General features: G+C 43.6%; 1 protein-coding gene across 1 annotated transcript in view; it reads left to right on the forward strand.

Moving 5' to 3' along the window:
* Nucleotides 1-24522, forward strand: part of LOC106566161 (calcium/calmodulin-dependent 3',5'-cyclic nucleotide phosphodiesterase 1B) — a 26921-nt gene extending 2399 nt beyond the window's left edge. Inside the window, exons 2-14 of the mRNA XM_014134022.2 lie at nt 6993-7106; nt 12834-13016; nt 14063-14129; nt 14564-14680; nt 15068-15208; nt 16705-16805; nt 18200-18325; nt 19897-19998; nt 20299-20419; nt 21226-21307; nt 21994-22111; nt 22335-22471; nt 23876-24522. Coding sequence (XP_013989497.2) covers nt 6993-7106; nt 12834-13016; nt 14063-14129; nt 14564-14680; nt 15068-15208; nt 16705-16805; nt 18200-18325; nt 19897-19998; nt 20299-20419; nt 21226-21307; nt 21994-22111; nt 22335-22471; nt 23876-23934 — 1468 coding nt within the window. The 3' untranslated portion in view covers nt 23935-24522. The remainder of the gene's footprint in view (nt 1-6992; nt 7107-12833; nt 13017-14062; nt 14130-14563; nt 14681-15067; nt 15209-16704; nt 16806-18199; nt 18326-19896; nt 19999-20298; nt 20420-21225; nt 21308-21993; nt 22112-22334; nt 22472-23875) is intronic.
* Nucleotides 24523-26830: the final 2308 nt, after the last annotated feature.

A 26830-nucleotide genomic window follows, 5' to 3' on the forward strand; every position in this document is an offset into this window, starting at 1 on the left:
GTGACATACTGAGGTTACTGTGACGTACTGAGGTTACTGTGACATGCTGAGGTTACTGTGACATGCTGAGGTTACTGTGACATGCTGAGGTTACTGTGACATGCTGAGGTTACTGTCTGTACTGCGGTTACTGTGACATGCTGAGATTACTGTGACATACTGAGGTTACTGTGACATACTGAGGTTACTGTGACATGCTGAGGTTACTGTGACATGCTGAGGTTACTGTGACATGCTGAGGTTACTGTGACATGCTGAGGTTACTGTGATATGCTGAGATTACTGTGACATGCTGAGGTTACTGTATGTACTGAGGTTACTGTGACGTGCTGAGGTTACTGTGACATGCTGAGGTTTCTGTGACATGCTGAGGTTACTGTATGTACTGAGGTTACTGTGACATACTGAGGTTAATGTATGTACTGAGGTTACTGTGACATACTGAGGTTACTGTATGTACTGAGGTTACTGTGACATGCTGAGGTTACTGTGACATGCTGAGGTTACTGTGACATGCTGAGGTTACTGTGACATGCTGAGGTTACTGTGACGTGCTGAGGTTACTGTGACGTGCTGAGGTTACTGTGACGTGCTGAGGTTACTGTGACGTGCTGAGGTTACTGTGACGTGCTGAGGTTACTGTGACATGCTGAGGTTACTGTCTGTTCTGAGGTTACTGTGACGTGCTGAGGTTACTGTGACATGCTGAGGTTACTGTATGTACTGAGGTTACTGTGACATACTGAGGTTACTGTATGTACTGAGGTTACTGTGACATACTGAGGTTACTGTATGTACTGAGGTTACTGTGACATACTGAGGTTACTGTATGTACTGAGGTTACTGTGACATGCTGAGGTTACTGTGACATGCTGAGGTTACTGTGACATGCTGAGGTTACTGTGACATGCTGAGGTTACTGTGACATGCTGAGGTTACTGTATGTACTGAGGTTATTGTGACATGCTGAGGTTACTGTGACATGCTGAGGTTACTGTGACGTGCTGAGGTTACTGTGACGTGCTGAGGTTACTGTGACATGCTGAGGTTACTGTATGTACTGAGGTTACTGTGACATACTGAGGTTACTGTATGTTCTGAGGTTACTGTGACGTACTGAGGTTACTGTGACATACTGAGGTTACTGTGACATACTGAGGTTACTGTGACATACTGAGGTTACTGTGACATACTGAGGTTACTGTGACATACTGAGGTTACTGTGACATGCTGAGGTTACTGTCTGTTCTGAGGTTACTGTGACGTGCTGAGGTTACTGTGACATGCTGAGGTTACTGTATGTACTGAGGTTACTGTGACATGCTGAGGTTACTGTGACATGCTGAGGTTACTGTGACATGCTGAGGTTACTGTGACATGCTGAGGTTACTGTGACATGCTGAGGTTACTGTATGTACTGAGGTTATTGTGACATGCTGAGGTTATTGTGACATGCTGAGGTTACTGTGACATGCTGAGGTTACTGTGACATGCTGAGGTTACTGTGACATGCTGAGGTTACTGTGACATGCTGAGGTTACTGTATGTTCTGAGGTTACTGTGACATACTGAGGTTACTGTGACATACTGAGGTTACTGTGACATGCTGAGGTTACTGTGACATGCTGAGGTTACTGTGACATGCTGAGGTTGCTGTGACATGCTGAGGTTACTGTGACATGCTGAGGTTACTGTCTGTACTGAGGTTACTGTGACATACTGAGGTTACTGTGACATACTGAGGTTACTGTGACGTACTGAGGTTACTGTGACATGCTGAGGTTACTGTGACATGCTGAGGTTACTGTGACATGCTGAGGTTACTGTGACATGCTGAGGTTACTGTATGTACTGAGGTTACTGTGACATACTGAGGTTACTGTGACATACTGAGGTTACTGTGACATGCTGAGGTTACTGTGACATACTGAGGTTACTGTGACATGCTGAGGTTACTGTGACATACTGAGGTTACTGTGACATGCTGAGGTTACTGTGACATACTGAGGTTACTGTGACATGCTGAGGTTACTGTGACATGCTGAGGTTACTGTATGTACTGAGGTTACTGTGACATGCTGAGGTTACTGTGACATGCTGAGGTTTCTGTGACATGCTGAGGTTACTGTGACATGCTGAGGTTACTGTGACATGCTGAGGTTACTGTCACGTGCTGAGGTTACTGTGACATGCTGAGGTTACTGTGACGTGCTGAGGTTACTGTGACGTGCTGAGGTTACTGTGACATACTGTAATATATTTGCTGCGTCTAGTTCTGAGAACACATCCCTCGCTCTACATCATGCACACTGAAACACTCTACTGCTTTTGTTTCATGAATGTGTTTGCTTGTTGGTTTCCTTGTCCATCTATCTATTTGCTCCACACTAGGTTGTTCTGCACTTTGTAATGTGATTGCAAGACGTTTATTTTGACAGTTGGTATGCAGGCTCTTGGGTGAAAAGCCAGGGTTGATGTGAATTGTTTAGTTTGGAGCCACGCTTTTCTGTAGTGCGCCGTACTGCTCTGCACTCAGCGTTGATTAAACATTGAGTTAAGTGCTTACGTCGGTGTCTGTGGACCATCACGGCCGTCCTGGTCCTGGGCCAGCGGCCATACGCTAACACAATCAGCTCTCTCTGTTGGCCGAGATGTTAGCGTCCACACTTGTGTCAGTCAAAACAGCATCATAACAGCACCATAATAATGTCAGAACAGCATTATAACAGCCTCATACCTTTGCCGTAGCAGAATCATAACAGCATTCTAACATCATCATAACATCATCATAACAGCACCATAACAGCATCATAACAGCACCATACCAGCATCATAACAGCACCATACCAGCATCATAACAGCACCATACCAGCATCATAACAGCACCATACCAGCACCATACCAGCACCATAACATCACTATAACAGCACCATAACATCACTATAACAGCACCATAACAGCACCATAACATCACTATAACATCACTATAACAGCACCATAACATCACTATAACAGCACCATAACATCACTATAACAGCACCATAACAGCACCATAACAGCACCATAACAGCACTATAACAGCACCATAACAGCACCATAACATCACTATAACAGCACCATAACATCACTATAACAGCACCATAACAGCACCATAACATCACTATAACAGCACCATAACAGCACCATAACAGCACCATAACAGCACCATAACAGCACTATAACAGCACCATAACAGCACTATAACAGCACCATAACAGCACTATAACAGCACCATAACAGCACTATAACATCACTATAACAGCACTATAACAGCACCATAACAGCACCATAACAGCACTATAACATCACTATAACACCATACCAGCACCATAACAGCATATACCAGCACCATAACAACATAATGCCAGCTCCATAACAACACCATAATAGCACCATAACAGCACTATAACAGCACCGCAATTACGTAATAACAGCACCATAACAGCAAAATTATAACAGCATCATACCAGCACCATAACAGCATCACAGCACCTAAATAGCAGCACCATAACAGCGTAATAACGTAATAACAGCACCATAACAACAAAATTATAACAGCATCATACCAGCACCATAACAGCACCATAATAGCACCATAACAGCACTATAACAGCACCGCAATTACGTAATAACAGCACCATAACAGCAAAATTATAACAGCATCATACCAGCACCATAACAGCATCACAGCACCTAAATAGCAGCACCATAACAGCACCATACCAGCACCATACCAGCATCATACCAGCACCATAACAGCACCATACCAGCACCATACCAGCACTATAGCAGCACCATACCAGCACCATACCAGCACCATACCAGCACCACAATAGCACCATAATAGCACCATAACAGCGTAATAACGTAATAACAGCAACATTATAACAGCATCATACCAGCACCATAACAGCATCACAGCTCCTAAATAGCAGCACCATAACAGCACCATACCAGCACCATACCAGCACCACAATAGCACCATAATAGCACCATAACAGCGTAATAACGTAATAACAGCAACATCATACCAGCACCATAACAGCACCACAGCACCTAAATAGCAGCACCATAACAGCACCATAACAGCACTATAACATCACCATAACAGCACCATACCAGCACCATACCAGCACCATAACAGCACCATAACAGCATCACAGCACCATAACAGCACCATAACAGCACTATAACATCACCATACCAGCACCATACCAGCACCATACCAGCACCATACTAGCACCATAACAGCACCATAACAGCATCATAACAGCACTATAACATCACCATACCAGCACCATAACAGCATCACAGCACCTAAATAGCAGCACCATAACAGCACCATAACAGCACCATAACAGCACAATACCAGCCCCATAATAGCACCATGCAGGCATTACTACACTGTCAGGGTACGTGGGCAGGCTTTACAGTATCAGTAGGAGGCAGGTGAGGTGTTAACCAATGGCAAGAGGGGTCATGGGGTTAACACAGTGCTATACCAGCTCTTTGACACTCTGGCATGTGCTTAAATCCCTGGAATATTTCCCTCGAATATCTAATAGTATTGATAATGATCATTCATAATTTATTGTATTTAAACAATGATGGTTGTACAAAATGTGGTTTGTTTTAGTGTAACAACTAGACATTAGGTCCCTGAATTCTACAGATTAAACTGTGTGCATTAAACATTCTTCCACTGTTTTCTTTCCTGCTTTGAACAACAACAGAAGTCATCAAACATTCCCGGGACTCTAAATTCACAATCAAGCGTTGCGTCCTCTGCAACAGCGTTCCAATTCCTGCTATTTTTATGACTCTATAGCTTTCAGAACCCCCACACCAACGTGTGATAATAAACACTTGAAAAACTCATGTCCCTCGCACCGAGTTGGCACCGTCTTCCTTTCTTACCTAACAGTACAACTGTGTTTAGAAATGAAGTGATTGTGGTCCCACTGCGAATAACCTCTTCATAATGCATTCTAAGTACATATATAATGCCTTATGAGCTGTACATAATGTACTATAATGCAGGACATAGGTGTTAATAGCTGCTCATGAACATATATAACTACAAGGTATTATGAGTAGGCAGCTCAATGGTTAACCACAAGGACTTGAATCTCATAAACTCTATCTTTTAAATCAATTTTCAAATGTCAGTGGCGGTTTTTGAACCCTTGAAGTGCAGTGTAGCTTACTCTGGGGTATTTTATGTTCTAAGGTTGGAAAATCAGCTCGGAGCAATAGTATATGAGTTAGTGTTGCTGATTTTCCCTGTCTCTTTCATTTCCTGTGAAAGTATTAGGTCCTGGGGGGATTGTAGTTTTAGCCTGGGCTGCGTTGTGATTGATCCCAGTACACTGTAGCCTACATGTGTTTTTTTGATGCTCTTGAAATAGCAGCTGTATACCATGATTATAGCAGCTGTATTCAGAAATGTTGTGCAACACTTGACGTGTTAGGAGTCTGTGTGAAGGAACTAGTAAAGCACCAGAGAAAAAGTTTTGATTTACGTTTATGTATCACTGTGAAGCACTAGCAGCATTCTATGAGGGTTTTTTCAGCATTCTGTGAGCGTTCTATCAGCATTCTGTGAGCGTTCCATCAGCATTCTATCAGGGTTCCAGCAGCATTCTATCAGGGTTCCAGCAGCATTCTATCAGGGTTCCATCAGCATTCTATCAGGGTTCCATCAGCATTCTATCAGGGTTCCATTAGCATTCTATCAGGGTTCCATTAGCATTCTATCAGGGTTCCATCAGCATTCTATCAGGGTTCCATCAGCATTCTATCAGGATTCTATCAGGGTTCCATCAGCATTCTATCAGGGTTCCATCAGCATTCTATCAGGGTTCCATCAGCATTCCATCAGCATTCTATCAGCATTCCATCAGCATTCTATCAGGGTTCCATCAGCATTCTATCAGGGTTCCATCAGCATTCTAAGAGCGTTCTATCAGGGTTCCATCAGCATTCTATGAGCGCTCCATCAGCATTCTATCAGAGTTCTATCAAGGTTCTATCAGCACTCAATCGGCCGATGAAACCCTTTGAAGTGAGTTATCTAATTCTGTATGCATGCCATTTTAAGAGAATGTGATGGCTGTATACGCCAATGATGGGAAGTTTGGGCAGTTTACCACTGTCATGGAAAATGTGGGCTTAATTACGCACTCTTGTCACTGATCCTCTCCACACGTCATGCTATTGTATTAAAACGCTTCCAAATGATTTATCTTTTTCCCTTTCCCTTTCCCTTTCTCTCTCTCTCTCTCTCTCTCTCTCTCTCTCTCTCTCTCTCTCCCCTTCTGTCTTTCCCTTTCTCTTTGTCTCTTTCTCTCTCTCTCTCTCTCTCTCTCTCTCTCTCTCTCTCTCTCCCTCTCCCCTTCTGTCTTTCCCTTTCTCTTTATGTCTCTTTCTCTCTCTCTCTCTCTCTCTCTCTCTCTGTCTCTGTCTCTGTCTCTCTGTCTCTGTCTCTCTGTCTCTTTTTTCCCTCTCGCCCAGTTTCCCAGACATTTCAACCTGTTGCCAAAGCAGTTACTGGACCTCTGCGCTGAGTTGCCAGCTCATAACATTGAAGCACAACATATAAATATGGGGGAAATTGCTTAGTAATTGCTGCCATTACACACCTGACTGTGTTTTGACCACAGTTCTGTCTTGCTGAAGATCTTGTACCTGATAATACTGTTGTGTTATGACATGGAGCCAAGGTTATTCATCACCAACATGACTTCCTTCACTCCTACTTTAAATGAAACAACTTTTAAGGCTTAAAAACTCTGACGAAGGCCTGATACTAAGCAAGTGCAGTGTGCAAGATTTAAAATTCTCTAAATAAAAGCGTATTATTGATGAGACCAAAATCATTCGTATGGCCCATAGCATAAAGTGCTTATGAAGACCGTGGAAGCTGTTTGTTCAAAGTGGGACTCTCTTTCCAGGCTGAGGTGTATGGTCAAACAACTGGAGGAGAAAGACGTGAACTTTGAAGATCTGAAGAAGAACTTGGACTACACAGCATCCTTACTGGAGGCAGTTTACATTGATGGGACCAGGTACAGTACAACAACTTTTATTTCAGTTTTTTTATTTATTTAACCTTTATTTAACTAGGCAAGGCAGTGAAGAACACATTCTTATTTACAATGACGGCCTTCCAAAAGGGACGGGGGCCGGGATTAAAAATAAAGAATGTAATGAAAATATAGGACAAAACACACACTACATAAAGAGAGACACCACAACACTACATAAAGAGAGAGACACCACAACACTACATAAAGAGAGACACCACAACACTACATAAAGAGAGACACCACAACACTACATAAAGAGAGACACCACAACACTACATAAAGAGAGAGACACCACAACACTACATAAAGAGAGACTCCACAACACTACATAAAGAGAGAGACACCACAACACTACATAATGAGAGACACCACAACACTACATAAAGAGAGACACCACAACACTACATAGAGACACCACAACACTACATAAAGAGAGACACCACAACACTACATAAAGAGAGACACCACAACACTACATAAAGAGAGACACCACAACACTACATAAAGAGAGACACCACAACACTACATAAAGAGAGACACCACAACACTACATAAAGAGAGACACCACAACACTACATAAAGAGAGAGACACCACAACACTACATAAAGAGAGACACCACAACACTACATAAAGAGAGAGACACCACAACACTACATAAAGAGAGACACCACAACACTACATAAAGAGAGACACCACAACACTACATAAAGAGAGAGACACCACAACACTACATAAAGAGAGACACCACAACACTACATAAAGAGAGACACCACAACACTACATAAAGAGAGACACCACAACACTACATAAAGAGAGAGACACCACAACACTACATAAAGAGAGACACCACAACACTACATAAAGAGAGACACCACAACACTACATAAAGAGAGAGACACCACAACACTACATAAAGAGAGACACCACAACACTACATAAAGAGAGACACCACAACACTACATAAAGAGAGACACCACAACACTACATAAAGAGAGACTACACTACATAAAGAGAGAGACACCACAACACTACATAAAGAGAGACACCACAACACTACATAAAGAGAGACACCACAACACTATATAAAGAGAGACACCACAACACTACATAAAGAGAGACGCCACAACACTACATAAAGAGAGACACCACAACACTACACAAAGAGAGACGCCACAACACTACATAAAGAGAGACACCACAACACTACACTACATAAAGAGAGACACCACAACACTACATAAAGAGAGAGACACCACAACACTACATAAAGAGAGACTCCACAACACTACATAAAGAGAGACTACACTACATAAAGAGAGAGACACCACAACACTACATAAAGAGAGAGACACCACAACACCACATAAAGAGAGACACCACAACACTACATAAAGAGAGACACCACAACACTACATAAAGAGAGACACCACAACACTACATAAAGAGAGACACCACAACACTACATAAAGAGAGACACCACAACACTACATAAAGAGAGAGACACCACAACACTACATAAAGAGAGACACCACAACACTACATAATGAGAGACACCACAACACTACATAAAGAGAGACACCACAACACTACATAAAGAGAGACACCACAACACTACATAAAGAGAGACTCCACAACACTACATAAAGAGAGACACCACAACACTACATAAAGAGAGAGACACCACAACACTACATAAAGAGAGACACCACAACACTACATAAAGAGAGACACCACAACACTACATAAAGAGAGACACCACAACACTACATAAAGAGAGACTCCACAACACTACATAAAGAGAGACACCACAACACTACATAAAGAGAGAGACACCACAACACTACATAAAGAGAGACACCACAACACTACATAAAGAGAGACTCCACAACACTACATAAAGAGAGAGACACCACAACACTACATAAAGAGAGAGACACCACAACACTACATAAAGAGAGAGACACCACAACACTACATAAAGAGAGAGACACCACAACACTACATAAAGAGAGACACCACAACACTACATAAAGAGAGACACCACAACACTACATAAAGAGAGAGACACCACAACACTACATAAAGAGAGACACCACAACACTACATAAAGAGAGACACCACAACACTACATAAAGAGAGACACCACAACACTACATAAAGAGAGACACCACAACACTACATAAAGAGAGAGACACCACAACACTACATAAAGACAGACACCACAACACTACATAAAGAGAGACACCACAACACTACATAAAGAGAGACACCACAACACTACATAAAGAGAGACACCACAACACTACATAAAGAGAGAGACACCACAACACTACATAAAGAGAGACACCACAACACTACATAAAGAGAGACACCACAACACTACATAAAGAGAGACCTAAGACAACAACAACAGCATGGCAGGAAAACATGACAACACAGCAAGGTAGAAACACAACATGAAAACAACATGGTAGCAACACAACATGACAACAACATGACAGCAACACAACATGACAACAACATGACAACAACATGGTAGCAACACAACATGACAACAACATGACAACAACATGGTAGTAACACATGACAACAACATGGTAGAAACACAACATGACTACAACCTGACAGCAACACAACATGACAACAACATGGTAGCAACATGACAACAACATGGTAGCAAAACAACATGACAGCACAGCATGGTAGAAACACAACATGACAACACAGCATGGTAGCAACACAACATGACAACACAGCATGGTAGCGACACAACATGACAACACAGCATGGTAGCAACACAACATGACAACAACATGGTAGCAACAAACACAACGACAACATGGTAGCACAACAACATGGCAACAACATGGTAGCAACACAACATGGCAACAACATGGTAGCAACAGAACATGGCAACTTTTGTGTGATTATACTGCATGATAAAGTAAGTTCTACGACACAAACTTCCAACTTAACTGACTATAAAAGAATGAGCTACCAAACCCTCTCGCAAGGTTGCTTGATTCTTGAGTTCCTTGTGGTCTCCACAGATTTAGTGCATCCCATTGTTGGGATATCCTGCCGAATTCCTTGCATCTTGATTCCCTGGTGCTGCTAGTGCCATTTACGACTCTGGTGTTAAATTGAGGATTGCAGTGGTTTCCATTGATTGTAATGGTTTAATGGTTGAAAATATAGTGTTGTAAATGTACCCTGTGTTGTAATTGTGGTGTTGTAATTGTACCCTGTGTTGTAATTGTGGTGTTGTAATTGTGGTGTTGTAATTGTAGTATTGTAATTGTGGTGTTGTAATTGTGGTGTTGTAATTGTGGTGTTGTAATTGTGGTGTTGTAATTGTGGTGTTGTAATTGTGGTGTTGTAATTGTAGTATTGTAAGTGTAGTGTTGTAATTGTACCCTGTGTTGTAATTGTAGTGTTGTAATTGTACCCTGTGTTGTAATTGTGGTGTTGTAATTGTGGTGTTGTAATTGTGGTGTTGTAATTGTAGTATTGTAAGTGTAGTGTTGTAATTGTACCCTGTGTTGTAATTGTGGTGTTGTAATTGTAGTGTTGTAATTGTGGTGTTGTAATTGTACCCTGTGTTGTAATTGTGGTGTTGTAATTGTGGTGTTGTAATTGTACCCTGTGTTGTAATTGTGGTGTTGTAATTGTACCCTGTGTTGTAATTGTGGTGTTGTAATTGTAGTGTTGTAATTGTGGTGTTGTAATTGTGGTGTTGTAATTGTGGTGTTGTAATTGTAGTGTTGTAATTGTGGTGTTGTAATTGTGGTGTTGTAATTGTGGTGTTGTAATTGTGGTGTTGTAATTGTGGTGTTGTAATTGTGGTGTTGTAATTGTGGTGTTGTAATTGTGGTGTTGTAATTGTAGTGTTGTAATTCTGGTGTTGTAATTGTGGTGTTGTAATTGTGGTGTTGTAATTGTAGTGTTGTAATTGTGGTGTTGTAATTGTGGTGTTGTAATTGTGGTGTTGTAATTGTGGTGTTGTAATTGTAGTATTGTAATTGTAACCTGGTCAGTTTTATTATTCTTCTTGTTTTATTTGGAATGTTCATTTTCTTGATTATGAAAACGTTTGTACTCAGGAGCTCCCCTGAAAAAGGTTTTAGTTAAATAAAAAAAATAAAAAATTCCCCTACTTCCTGCTTGAGGCTAGAAACACGTGCACACACACTAACTACATTAGCATATCCTTGTTTTCACTTTGAACACAATGCTTCACATTATTAGGCATATTTACAGGCCTATCTACTGCCCCATGGTTTTTTTACACAAGTGTAGACTTGTCTATATTTAGTATTTTCCTAAGCCATTAGGTGTTCGAAGGCCAACATATGACCCCAAAGCACACTGATGAAAGATGTGATGCCGAAACAAGTTTCCCTTCGACTTACAATTTTCATCCAACAGAGTATGAATGCTGTGCCGCTTAGAAAAAAGAGAAACAAAAGAAAACGGTGTCCCTGTCCATCTCCTCTCAGACAGGGTCTGATTCGTTCTCTCTCTCCTCTCAGACAGGGTCTGATTTGTTCTCTCTCTCTCAGACAGGGTCTGATTTGTTCTCTCTCTCCTCTCAGACAGGGTCTGATTCGTTCTCTCTCTCTCTCAGACAGGGTCTGATATGTTCTCTATCCTCTCAGACAGGGTCTGATTTGTTCTCTCTCCCCTCTCAGACAGGGTCTGATTTGTTCTCTCTCTCCTCTCAGACAGGGTCTGATTTGTTCTCTCTATCCTCTCAGACAGGGTCTGATTTGCTCTCTCTCTCCTCTCAGACAGGGTCTGATTTGTTCTCTCTCTCCTCTCAGACAGGGTCTGATTTGTTCTCTCTCTCCTCTCAGACAGGGTCTGATTTGTTCTCTCTCTCTCTCAGACAGGGTCTGATTTGTTCTCTCTATCCTCTCAGACAGGGTCTGATTCGTTCTCTCTCTCCTCTCAGACAGGGTCTGATTTGTTCTCTCTATCCTCTCAGACAGGGTCTGATTTGTTCTCTCTCTCTCTCAGACAGGGTCTGATTTGTTCTCTCTCCTCTCAGACAGAGTCTGATTTGTTCTCTCTCCTCTCAGACAGGGTCTGATTTGTTCTCTCTCCTCTCATTTGTTCTCTCTCTCTCCTCTCAGACAGGGTCTGATTTGTTCTCTCTCTCTCTCCTCTCAGACAGGGTCTGATTTGTTCTCTCTCCCCTCTCAGACAGGGTCTGATTTGTTCTCTCTCTCTCCTCTCAGACAGGGTCTGATTTGTTCTCTCTCTCCTCTCAGACAGGGTCTGATTTGTTCTCTCTCCCCTCTCAGACAGGGTCTGATTTGTTCTCTCTCCCCTCTCAGACAGGGTCTGATTTGTTCTCTCTCCCCTCTCAGACAGGGTCTGATTTGTTCTCTCTCTCTCTCCTCTCAGACAGGGTCTGATTTGTTCTCTCTCCCCTCTCAGACAGGGTCTGATTTGTTCTCTCTCTCCTCTCAGACAGGGTCTGATTTGTTCTCTCTCTCCTCTCAGACAGGGTCTGATTTGTTCTCTCTCCTCTCAGACAGGGTCTGATTTGTCTCTCTCTCTCCTCTCAGACAGGGTCTGATTTGTTCTCTCCCCTCTCAGACAGGGTCTGATTTGTTCTCTCTCTCCTCTCAGACAGGGTCTGATTTGTTCTCTCTCTCTCCTCTCAGACAGGGTCTGATTTGTTCTCTCTCTCCTCTCAGACAGGGTCTGGATGCAGAGGATGACCTCCAGAAGCTGCACTCTGATGGCGTGCCCACGGAGGTTACTGATTGGCTGGCTTCAACCTTCACTCAAAGGGCCCGCCGCCCTGCCCGCCGCTCGGACGACAAACCAAAGTTCCGCAGCATCGTCCATGCAGTGCAGGCTGGGATATTCGTTGAGAGGTAGATGGAAACCGTTATTATCCTCAATGAGGACTTTAATTTATAATATACATGTAAAGGAGGCTCGCCCAGTGAGGTAGAGGAGGATGGTCCTCCTCATTAATTTGAGAAAGAAATTAAACGTTCAAAAAAAAATACTTCTAAATAATGTTGTGCATGGGGTTTGTAAAATGTGCGTCACAGGGTCAGGATGAGGTCATCTCGGTTCGTTAGCAGTGGAATGCATGATCCACATCCGGTTAAAACCAGGTTCATTAGCATCTAGGTTCATTAGCAGTGGAATGCATGATCCACATCCGGTTAAAACTAGGTTCATTAGCATCTAGGTTCGTTAGCAGTGGAATGCATGATCCACATCCGGTTAAAACTAGGTTCATTAGCATCTAGGTTCGTTAGCAGTGGAATGCATGATCCACATTCGATTAAAACTAGGTTCATTAGCATCTAGGTTCGTTAGCAGTGGGAATGCATGATCCACATCCGGTTAAAACCAGGTTCATTAGCATCTACGTTCGTTAGCAGTGGAATGCATGATCCACATTTGATTAAAACTAGGTTCATTAGCATCTAGGTTCGTTAGCAGTGGAATGCATGATCCACATTTGATTAAAACTAGGTTCATTAGCATCTAGGTTCATTAGCAGTGGAATGCATGATCCACATCCGGTTAAAACTAGGTTCATTAGCATCTAGGTTCGTTAGCAGTGGAATGCATGATCCACATTCGATTAAAACTAGGTTCATTAGCATCTAGGTTCGTTAGCAGTGGGAATGCATGATCCACATCCGGTTAAAACTAGGTTCATTAGCATCTAGGTTCATTAGCAGTGGAATGCATGATCCACATCCGGTTAAAACTAGGTTCATTAGCATCTATGTTCGTTAGCAGTGGAATGCATGATCCACATTCTGTTAAAACTAGGTTCGTAAGCATCTAGGTTCGTTAGCAGTGGAATGCATGATCCACATTCGGTTATAACAAGGAAATGACAGATTCACTTCTGAGATAGTCCAGTTTCCAAACATTCCATGTGCTGTTGTTTCAGGATGTTCAGAAGGGCTTACACAGCTGCCATGCCTGACCAACCTGCAGCGGTAGTTAACTGTCTCAGGGTAACAACATCTTATCTATTATCACTCTATAAGTCTTTCATTGGGCACCACATTTAAAAAAAAACATTTTTATTTAACCTTTATTTAACTAGTCAGTTTCCCTAAGCCAATTAGGCACCACATAGGGAGCAGAGCCAGGAGTTTCCCTGACCATGTGACTAGTTTGTTCTGATCAGGTCATGTGGACAACAAAAAAACCCTTACTACAATATGACCTTACTACATTTTGATGTAGTAAAATGGCTATTCCACAGCAGGAGACCTTCTGCCTCTTGGTCGGCCGTCATTGTAAACAACGTTCTTAATTGACTTGCCTGGTTAAATAAAAATGTTGCTATCCTTTTTTATATCAGACTGTGTCTCTAATTCTTGAAAAAGTAAATGTGGACATAAGGAGATCAGACTCTGTTCGTCTCGATCCTCTCCATCTTTAGGACATTGACCGGTGGAACTTTGATGTGTTTGCCCTGAACACTGCCTGCCATGACCATGCACTACAGACCCTGTTCTTGGAGCTGGTCACACGATACGAACTCAACAGCAGATTCAAGGTCTCCACCTATCACTTTACACATCCTTACTATATTAAACTAGTTTACCATAACTAACTCTTTCAGTTTCTGTACAGATTTAATTCTACATTAGCCTTTAACAATTCAAACTTCTCTCGCTGCCCCCCAAAAAAACACATGGTCTTTTCTGTTGAAGTAAGCGCACATATTTTCCTTGCTAAATGGAATTATTCAAATATTACAACTCATAAGTATTACAACTCGGGAGCAGATTCCGACACAGATTACATTGAAAGGTTGATACAGTATGCACAAACACAATGGACCAAACACAATGGACCAAACACAATGGACCAAACACAATGGACCAAACACAATGGACCATCTCCATGTGAACTCTCGATGTTATATTGTGTCATATTACAGATCCCCATCTCCTGTCTGATGTCCTTCTTGGAGAAGCTGGAGAAAGGCTACAGTAAACATAACAACCCGTACCACAGCAGTGTTCACGCAGCCGACGTCACACAAACCCTACACTGTCTGCTCCTCCGCACAGGACTAGTGGTACAGTACAGCACCTTTTTTCACTCAGTTTACAACAGATCATCCCTGTAATGTTGTATTTGAAATGGCATTTCCTGGCCCGTCTATAGGCCCATAGTTGGCCTGCCAGGTCAGGTGACGTGGTGGGGGGAAAATTCAAGGCACTAGCTGTAGTGGATGGACTTGAAGGAAGCCAATTTATGTGATTATTATATATTTTTTTACTGTAATCCAATGTAAATTGTTTATTTATTGTAAGCCAATGTAATTGACTGTAAATATGAAATGCAGATGTTTATAATAAGGGTATCTGTGTTGGTCTTGCCTCAAACTCTGGCTACTGTATAATAATTATATAATGACTGTATATGAAATGTATATGTGTGCTATGTATGTCCATACATCTAGTACCGGGTCAGACCCCCCCAGGCCTCCAGAACAGCCTGAATTATTTGAGGCATAGAAACGTTGCTCAATTGGTATCATATATAAGATGGCGCCGACAGAGATGGTCTCCTCGCTTCAGGTCCTTTACAAGCATTTCGCTACAATCGCATTTAACATCTACTACCCATGTGCATGTGACCAATAAAATGTGATTTGATTTGATCAAAGGACCTAACGTGTGGAAGGAAAACAATTCCCCCACACCATTGCACCATTACACCATTACACCATTACACCATTACACCATCACACCATCACACCATTACACCATCACACCATCACACCATTACACCATTACACCATTACACCATTACACCATTACACCATTACACCATTACACCATCACACCATTACACCATCACACCATTACACCATTACACCATCACACCATTACACCATCACACCATTACACCATTACACCATCACACCATTACACCATTACACCACCAGCCTGTATCTTTGACACCAGGCAGGATGGGGTCATGGACTCATGCTGCTTATGCTAAATCCTGTTTTTCCACTCCGGTGTGGTCATCTGGTGCAATAGCCAATCCGTGACAAGGGCCGACGAGTTGCACATTCCGAGATGCAGTTCTGCACACCACTGTTGTACTGCACCGTTATTTGCCTGTTTGTAGCCCACCTGTTAGCTTGCACGATTCTTACTATTCTTCTTCGACCTCTCATCAACGAGCTGTTTTCACACACAGGACTGCCACTGACTGGATGTTTGTTTGTCGCACCATTCTCTGTAAACCCTAGATACTGTCGTGCGTGAAAAGCCCAGGAGGCCGGCCGTTTCTGAGATACTGGAAGTGGCGAGCCTGGCACTGACCACCATACCACATTCAAAGTTGCTTAGGTCATTTGGTCCATTCTAACGTTCAATCGAAGAGTACCTGAATGCCTCGATGCCTGTCTGTCTGTTTTATATATCAAACCACGGCCACGGGACTCAATGTCTGTAGCAAAAAAAATGTAATTGTGAAGGGTGTGATTTACCTAATAAAATGGCCACTGAGTATATATGATGTTTATAACAAGGGTACCTGTGTGGGTCTCACATGCAGCACTGGTTGACTGAACTGGAGGTCCTGGCGTCCCTGTTTGCTGCAGCCATCCATGACTACGAACACACTGGAACTACCAACAACTTCCACATTCACACAAAGTAAGATAAAGTAAAGTAAGAATTACTGAGGTGTTCAAAAATGCATTTGATTTCAGAGTGAGTGGGAGAGAGTGAAATTGAATCCACATTAACACCAAGTAAGACAAAACCATGCAATTGTTATCCTTGCCGACTACGCCAAGTTTTTATTCTCTGATTTCTATTAGAATACTGATGTGTTTACGCATGTATTAAAGAGTGGGAAAGGAGAGGGAGAGGGAGAGTTTGAGAGGGAGAGAGAGAAATAGAGAAAGTGTGTGAGAAAAAGAGAGTGACACAGAGAGCAAGAGAGAGAGAGAGAGAGAGAGCTTCTCAACTGCTCACAGTTCCTGCATACTCCTTCTTAAGCAAACATATCTTATGGAGGGAAGGCAGTATTTTTAGCAGTAGATTTTCCACATAGAGACACAGATGGACCTAAGAACTCTGTATCCTGGCACACAGATGAACTCTTTATTTTGGGAACAAAACATGAGGGCCTGCTGCCATCAGCTAGATAGCTTGAAGTTATGAGCATGCAGTTCTCCTATAAAATGCATGCTCATATAAAATAAATACAAATACAAATAGTGCAGTATTTTGCCCTGAGGGAATCTCAATGTTTAGCTTTGACACATCCATTTTTTAAATTGCTTAATAAACACGTATGCAAATTACTTTAGACAGTGGGCTTGATCAAGGAAGTGATTAACTACTTTACATCTATCGGTCCTCCTCTCTCATGAACACCACTTTATTACTAGACAGTTACTACACACAGTGATGCTGGATGTCCCTAACTGTTAGCCTGGTTTGTATGTGCTTAAGTCACATCCTCGCACTGTCATTGTCAAGCTAAACATGTTTCTGTCTTACAGACACTGGACAAACTATCACCTGGTCCCAGATCTGTAGGTTTAGGGTTAAAGGCATGACAACAGCAGTCAGATGATTTATCCAAAGCACATACAGATCATTGTAATAGGACCAGCTAGGACTAGGCTAGGACCGGGCTAGGACAGACCAGGACCAGGCCAGGACCAGGCTAGGACAAGACCAGGACCATGCTAGGACTAGGACAAGACCAGGACCATGCTAGGATCAGGACAGGACAAGACCAGGACAAGACCAGGACCAAGCTAGGACCAGGCTAGGACTAGACCAGGACCAAGCTAGGACCAGGCTAGGACAAGACCAGGACAAGACCAGGAAAAGGCTAAGACCAGGACCAGGACAAGACCAGGACCAGGCTAGGACCAGGCTAGGACAAGACCAGGACCAGGCTAGGACCAGACTAGGACAAGACCAGGACCAGGCTAGGACCAGGCTAGGACAAGACCAGGACCAGGCTAGGACCAGGCTATCTAACCAGTACTTCATGAATGTTTTCCATCTGTGTGTTTTGTGTACTGTAGGTCAGACTTTGCTATGATCTACAACGACCGGTCAGTCCAGGAGAGCCACCACATCAGTGCTGCGTTCCGTCTTCTCCAAGACGACCAGTCCAACATCTTCATGAACCTCTCCAGGGAAGAGTGGATGTAAGAACCATACAGATGTAGGATCTTACGTTTCAGACAGTTTACTACAGCAGGAAAATAATCCCGCAGCAACAGGAAATTAGAAGTATTGTGTGGATTATAATTCATGGAAATGTTTTAAAGGGGTTAATAATTGTTTTGTTATGGCAAATCAAGTCTGACATTTTAAGGTGGAAATGAAAAACCTTAGTCATCATTTTAAACCTGGAATACACTACAACAGTGGTTTGAAACTCATTCCACAGGGGGCTGAGTGTCCACGGGCTTTTGGTTTTTCATTTCAAATAAAACCTAGAAAACCAGGTGATGGAAGTTCCTTACTCATTAGTGACCTTAATTCATCAATTAAGTACAAGGGTGGAGCGAAAACCCTGCAGACACTCGGCCCTCCAGCTTGCATTTCCTGAAGCGCAGGAAAATTCAGAGTAACATAAGAGTGATCAAATTAAGATCCTGTATCTGTTACATGACTAGTTTACTACCCTCTAACTTATCTAATGTACCACCTCTCACATAGTATTATTTCCTGGTGTATCTGTTACATGACTAGTTTACTACCCTCTAACTTATCTAATGTACCACCTCTCACATAGTATTATTTCCTGTTTTTCTATCCACATTTTAACACGGATTGGTCAATCAATCATCTTTAAAAAAATAAAATAATAGCCTGTTGCAGCATTGTGTTAGTCAGACATACAATACAATTCAGTACATGACTCAGCACAGTACATGACTCAGCACAGTACATGACTCAGCACAGTACATGACTCAGCACAGTACACGACTCAGCACAGTACATGACTCAGCACAGTACATGACTCAGCACAGTACATGACTCAGCACAGTACATGACTCAGTACAGTACACGACTCAGCACAGTACACGACTCAGCACAGTACACGACTCAGTTCAGTACAGGCCTCAGCACATGCCTCAGCACAGTACATGGCTCAGTACATGCCTCAGTACAGTACATGTCTCAGTACATGCCTCAGCACAGTACATGACTCAGTACATGCCTCAGTACATGCCTCATTGACTTCAGCACTGCCCAGCAAAAATTGCTAAATTATTGTTTTGCAAGGTAGAGGTGGTGAGATAGACGGATGGATGGACGGACAGGCAGACAGACATACAGAGAGAAAGACAGAGAGAAAGACAGACAGACAGATCGAGAGAAAGACAGAGAGAAAGACACAGACAGACAGAGAAGCAAATGGAACAACAGTTCTGCTCTGAGCTGCGCAAATCTAGGTTACCATGGGAACCGGGAAACCCATCAGGACAGTCTGAAAAGGTTACAACCCATGGGATTATCTTTAGGATTCAAAATTCAGAATGACTCTGCGTCCCAAATGACAGCCCATTCCGCTGTGCTCGCTCCTCTTCCCCCTCCCGCGCTGCCCCCCTCTCTGAATCCTGTGCATGTGTGCATGTGTGTGTGTGTGTGTGTGTGTGTGCGTGTGTGCGTGTGTGTGTGTGTGTGTGTGTGTGTGCATGTGTTTCTATGTGTGTGTGTGTTGGTGTGCGTGTGTGCATGTGTTTGTGCGTGTGTGTGTGTGCGACAGGGAGCTGCGAGCGCTGGTGATAGAGATGGTGTTGGCTACAGACATGTCGTCTCACCTCGTCCAGGTCAAAGCCATTAAGGGGTGTCTGCAGCAGCACGAAGGGTACGTGCTGCTTCACCCAGGTCACATGATCAGAGACGGAGATCATTATGACAGAACTGAGTATGCTAGTGCTAGAGACAAATGTACGGAATATGATACTATTAGACAATTGTTTTAGATATATTGATGGATTTTATTCCTGTTTTTTTTTTTTACTTGAAGAGCACTTAATGTCAACTCAATTGAATGAGTGTATGTATCTCGCCTAGAAACTCCAATGATTTACATGAAAGTCCAAGAGTTTGGTTCTCCTCCAAACCCAGCAATAACTCTTCGCTGTTTGTTTCATGTGACTAACAGCATAGACAAACCAAAAGCGCTCTCTTTACTACTACACACTGCAGACATTAGCCACCCCTCCAAGCCCTGGGGTCTACACTCTCGCTGGACCAAAGCCCTGATGGACGAGTTCTTCCGACAGGTAGGACCACTGGATGAACTTACAACTAGGGACAGGATTTTCCTGACTGGGTACTGTGACAGTCCCGGGTCGTCTTGTGTACTGTGACAGTCCTGGGTCGTCTCGTATACTGTGACAGTCCTGGATTGTCTTGTGTACTGTGACAGTCCTGGGTCGTCTCGTATACTGTGACAGACCTGGGTCGTCTCGTGTACTGTGACAGTCCTGGGTCGTCTCGTGTACTGTGACAGTCCTGGTTCGTCTCGTATACTGTGACAGACCTGGGTCGTCTCGTGTACTGTGACAGTCCTGGGTCGTCTCGTGTACTGTGACAGTCCTGGGTCGTCTCGTATACTGTGACAGACCTGAGTCGTCTCGTGTACTGTGACAGTCCTGGGTCGTCTCGTGTACTGTGACAGTCCTGGGTCGTCTCGTGTACTGTGACAGACCTGGGTCGTCTCGTGTACTGTGACAGTCCTGGGTTGTCTTGTGTACTGTGACAGTCCTGGGTCGTCTCGTGTACTGTGACAGTCCTGGGTCGTCTCGTGTACTGTGACAGTCCTGGGTCGTCTCGTGTACTGTGACAGTCCTGGGTCGTCTCGTGTACTGTGACAGTCCTGGGTCGTCTCGTATACTGTGACAGTCCTGGGTCGTCTCGTATACTGTGACAGACCTGGGTCGTCTCGTGTACTGTGACAGTCCTGGGTCGTCTCGTGTACTGTGACGGTTCGGTTTTATTTTATGACTATTCCTGGATTATCTTGCTCGTTGCTGAGTGTCTTTGAAAGCCCATTGAAATGTGTTCTCTCTCTTTGTGTCTTCCTGAGGGTGACAGAGAGGCAGACCTAGGTCTTCCTTTCTCTCCACTGTGTGATCGGAACAGCACCCTAGTCGCAGAGTCACAGATAGGTAATACCTTTACAATTCATTAAATCATTCACTTACGCATTCATTCATTACTGAATACCGATCCATTCATTACTGAATACCGATCCATTCACTACTGAATACCGATCCATTCACTACTGAATACCGATCCATTCATTACTGAATACCGATCCATTCATTACTGAATACCGATCCATTCATTACTGAATACCGATCCATTCATTACTGAATACCGATCCATTGATTACTGAATACCGATCCATTCATTACTGAATACCGATCCATTCATTACTGAATACTGATCCATTCATTACTGAATACCGATCCATTCATTACTGAATACTGATCCATTCATTACTGAATACTGATCCATTCATTACTGAATACCGATCCATTCATTACTGAATAATGATCCATTCATTACTGAATACTGATCCATTCATTACTGAATACCGATCCATTCACTACTGAATAATGATCCATTCATTACTGAATACCGATCCATTCATTTCTGAATAATGATCCATTCATTACTGAATACTGATCCATTCACTACTGAATACCGATCCATTCACTACTGAATACCGATCCATTCACTACTGAATACTGATCCATTCATTACTGAGGTGTATGTATGTATATATATATATATGTGTGTTGGATATCATGTACTAAACTGTCCTCATAAGACTCCATGTCTCCTGTAGGTTTCATAGACTTCATTGTGGACCCTACGTTTTCCCTATTGACTGACATGGCTGAGAAGATAGTCATTCCCCTGGTGGAAGACAACCCAGGCCCACCAGACCCCTGCAATCGGCATAGGTGACCTAGAAAACACATCCCATGTATTGCTTTTCTTTATGATATTTACTCGTGCTTGATTGAGTTTGCCTGATGCAATGGAAGCAACAGAATAGTCCCAAAGAGCTCATTCTGCACAATTCAGGTCGGCTCAATCAAACAGGGAAAAAGTATTTGGAGAAGAAAAACAAAATAAACATCGGGAACCCAGGTCTGCTGACGACTAGCTGTTGTCTCCCTCCAGTAATCTGTGGAAGGAGAGTTCCAGAGGACTACAGTGGAGCCTGGCTCACATCACCTCAGAACTGGTCACGTTCAGATCCACCTGGACACGACACACAGAAGACAACAAGTTTAAATGGAAGGAGAGTGGCTCCAATGGTAATGTGACAGACTTCTACTAACACCTTGTTATACCTCAGGGGTGGGCAACCTTACCTTGCTATACCTCGGGGGTGGGAAACCTTACCTCGTTATACCTCAGGGGTGGGAAAACCTTACCTCGTTATACCTCAGGGGTGGGCAACCTTACCTTGCTATACCTCAGGGGTGGGAAAACCTTACCTCGTTATACCTCAGGGGTGGGCAACCTTACCTCGTTATACCTCGGGGGTGGGCAACCTTCCCTTGTTATACCTCAGGGGTGGGAAAACCTTACCTCGTTATACCTCGGGGTGGGCAACCTTACCTCGTTATACCTCAGGGGTGGGCAACCTTACCTCGTTATACCTCAGGGGTGGGAAAACCTTACCTTGTTATACCTCAGGGGTGGACAACCTTACCTCGTTATACCTCAGGGGTGGGAAAACCTTACCTCGTTATACCTCGGGGTGGGCAACCTTACCTCGTTATACCTCAGGGGTGGGACAACCTTACCTCGTTATACCTCAGGGGTGGGCAACCTTACCTTGTTAGACCGGGGTGGGCGAAACTTACGTATCCTGGGGTGGGCAACACTTACACGCATACCTGGCAGGGCGTGACTACACCATACCTGCAGGGCGTGACCACACCATCCCTGGCAGGGCGTGACTACACCACCCCTGGTAGGGCGTGACCACACCTGTTATACCTGGCAGGGCGTGGCTACACCACCCCTGGCTCAGGGGTGGGCAACCTTCCCGCCACCTGGCAGGGGTGGCACCACACCATCCCTGGCAGGGCGTGACTACATGACTATTGGCGCTTGGCTAGAACACTTACACCATCCCTGGCAGGGCGTGACTACACCACCCCTGGCAGGGCGTGACCACACCATCCCTGGCAGGGCGTGACTACACCACCCCTGGTAGGGCGTGACTACACCACCCCTGGTAGGGCGTGACTACACCATCCCTGGCAGGGCGTGACTACACCACCCCTGGCAGGGCGTGACTACACCACCCCTGGCAGGGCGTGACTACACCATCCCTGGCAGGGCGTGATTGCCCACTGCAAGCCTAGCCAATTAAACTACCATTTCATGATTGGGGTCCAGGGTTGGTTTAATTAATTAAGCCTCTTGGGGTTTTGTCATGGCCTTATAAATATTCCATGTGTATGTCCGAAATGGCACCCTATTCCCTATGTAGTGCAATAGCTTTGATCAGAGCCTTATGTGCCCTGATCAAAAGTAGTGCACTACATATGGAAATAGGGTCCAATTTGGGATGCAGGGAGTGTTTCTCTTTCATCTCCATAAAGCTTGAGGAGGTAGTAGAGAAATAAACAGATTTAGACACGGTTCTTCTTCCAGTCCTCTGTAGCTCAATCATATTGCTATATTCCATTGCTTTCCCCTCTCAGGAATCTTGGATCAGAACGTGACGAAGGAGCCGCCGACTGGTGAAGATGAACTGTTCTAACGTTGTAACGATGCTCAACAGTAGAAATGGCCCTCTCATGTAGTACGATGCCTATGGAAACCATGTGGAAACCTTAGTCATTTAATAATGAGGATTGAAATAAACATGCTGGTCATGTTATTTGCTAATTACCGAATATGTTTGTACCCAAACACATTGTTTAACCAGTTAGGAAAACATTGATGAAGAAACTGAACAAAGAACATGTGTGTAACATGGGTAGCAGGGGTAGCAGGGGTAACAGGGGTAACATGGGTAGCAGGGTTAACAATGGGTAGCAGGGGTAACAGAGTTAATAGGGGTAACATGGGTAGCAGGGGTAACATGGGTAACATGGGTGGCAGGGGTAACATGGGTAGCAGGGGTAACAGAGTTAATGGGTAACATGGGTAGCAGGGGTAACAATGGGTAGCAGGGGTAACAGAGTTAATAGGGGTAACATGGGTAGCAGGGGTAACATGGGTAGCAGGGGTAACATGGGTAGCAGGGGTAACATGGGTAACAGGGTTAACAGGGGTAACATGGGTAGCAGGGGTAACATGGGTAGCAGGGGTAACATGGGTAACATGGGTAACATGGGTAGCAGGGGTAACAGGGGTAACATGGGTAGCAGGGGTAACATGGGTAACAGGGGTAACATGGGTAGCAGGGGTAACATGGGTAACATGGGTAACATGGGTAGCAGGGGTAACATGGGTAACATGGGTAACATGGGTAGCAGGGGTAACATGGGTAACATGGGTAACATGGGTAGCAGGGGTAACATGGGTAGCAGGGGTAACATGGGTAACAGGGGTAACATGGGTAACATGGGTAACAGGGGTAACATGGGTAACATGGGTAACATGGGTAACATTGGTAGCAGGGGTAATATGGGTAACATGGGTAGCAGGGGTAACATGGGTAACATGGGTAACAGGGGTAACATGGGTAGCAGGGGTAACATGGGTAACAGGGGTAACATGGGTAACATTGGTAACAGGGGTAACATGGGTAACATGGGTAACATTGGTAACATTGGTAGCAGGGGTAATATGGGTAGCATGGGTAACATGGGTAACATGGGTAACAGGGGTAACATGGGTAACATGGGTAACATGGGTAACATTGGTAGCAGGGGTAATATGGGTAGCATGGGTAACATGTATGTTAAATGTAATATGGGCAATGTTAGAGGGTAGTACAATTCTGGAGATATGTTGTGACTGTTGTTGTTGATGGGAGATGTAAAGTACAGAAGTACAACAAGATAAAGAGTTTCTACTGCTTTATATTCTACCATTCCACTGAGGAGATTTGGATGTACCATTTTAATATTCACATGAAATGTAAAAACAAAAAAGTGATTCTTCATCTGATTCTTCATCTGCTGTCCAAAGAATTTGAAGTGTAAACTATACTGAATACACTGTATGTTAGTAGCCATTGTCCCGGATCATTAGTCAACTCCTCTGACTAGCAGACCAGGACTAACATACTGTGCCAGATTTGTATCTTGAATGTTGTGATTCTGAGGCCGTCCTGATATGGACACTGTACGTCAAGGGCATGACAAACAGTAACAGTCAGAGGAGTTGGTTGAATCACTGCAGATCTGGGACCAGGCTGAGATATCAGGCCAGTCCTTCAGCAGAGTCCAGTTCACTGGTCCTCCAGTAAAAGGGGGAAAAACTGAACAGGGCTACAGTGCTATTATGAAATACTTTGGTGATAACCAGTCACGTTTTGAAATATTTATGTGTTTTATGCTCATAGCTCTACGTCTATTGAATAATTGATAAGCTGAACGGTCTATTTTAGGGTTGTAATACAAGTCAACCTTACTCAACACTATAGGTCAGTGACGCAACACTAATGTCACAGCTATATTGTGTGTGTCCAAAATGGCACCCTATTGCATTACCACATGGCACCCTATTCCCTTTATAGTGCACTACTTTTGACCAGAGCCTCATGGGTCACGGTCAAATTAGTACACTTTAAAGGGAATAGGGTTCCAGTTGAGACCAACACCTTCTTGGCCTGCTATTGGTGGTTCTTACTGTATTAAGGCCTCCTATTGGTGGTTCTTACTGTATTAAGGCCTGCTATTGGTGGTTCTTACTGTATTAAGGCCTGCTATTGGTGGTTCTTACTGTATTAAGGCCTCCTATTGGTGGTTCTTACTGTATTAAGGCCTCCTATTGGTGGTTCTTACTGTATTAAGGCCTGCTATTGGTGGTTCTTACTGTATTAAGGCCTCCTATTGGTGGTTCTTACTGTATTAAGGCCTCCTATTGGTGGTTCTTACTGTATTAAGGCCTGCTATTGGTGGTTCTTACTGTATTAAGGCCTGCTATTGGTGGTTCTTACTGTATTAAGGCCTGCTATTGGTGGTTCTTACTGTATTAAGGCCTGCTATTGGTGGTTCTTACTGTATTAAGGCCTGCTATTGGTGGTTCTTACTGTATTAAGGCCTGCTATTGGTGGTTCTTACTGTATTAAGGCCTGCTATTGGTGGTTCTTACTGTATTAAGGCCTGCTATTGGTGGTTCTTACTGTATTAAGGCCTGCTATTGGTGGTTCTTACTGTATTAAGGCCTGCTATTGGTGGTTCTTACTGTATTAAGGCCTGCTATTGGTGGTTCTTACTGTATTAAGGCCTCCTATTGGTGGTTCTTACTGTATTAAGGCCTGCTATTGGTGGTTCTTACTGTATTAAGGCCTCCTATTGGTGGTTCTTACTGTATTAAGGCCTCCTATTGGTGGTTCTTACTGTATTAAGGCCTCCTATTGGTGGTTCTTACTGTATTAAGGCCTCCTATTGGTGGTTCTTACTGTATTAAGGCCTCCTATTGGTGGTTCTTACTGTATTAAGGCCTGCTATTGGTGGTTCTTACTGTATTAAGGCCTGCTA

Source organism: Salmo salar, chromosome ssa12 (genome assembly GCF_905237065.1).
Source record: "Salmo salar chromosome ssa12, Ssal_v3.1, whole genome shotgun sequence".
Taxonomy (NCBI): domain Eukaryota; kingdom Metazoa; phylum Chordata; class Actinopteri; order Salmoniformes; family Salmonidae; genus Salmo; species Salmo salar.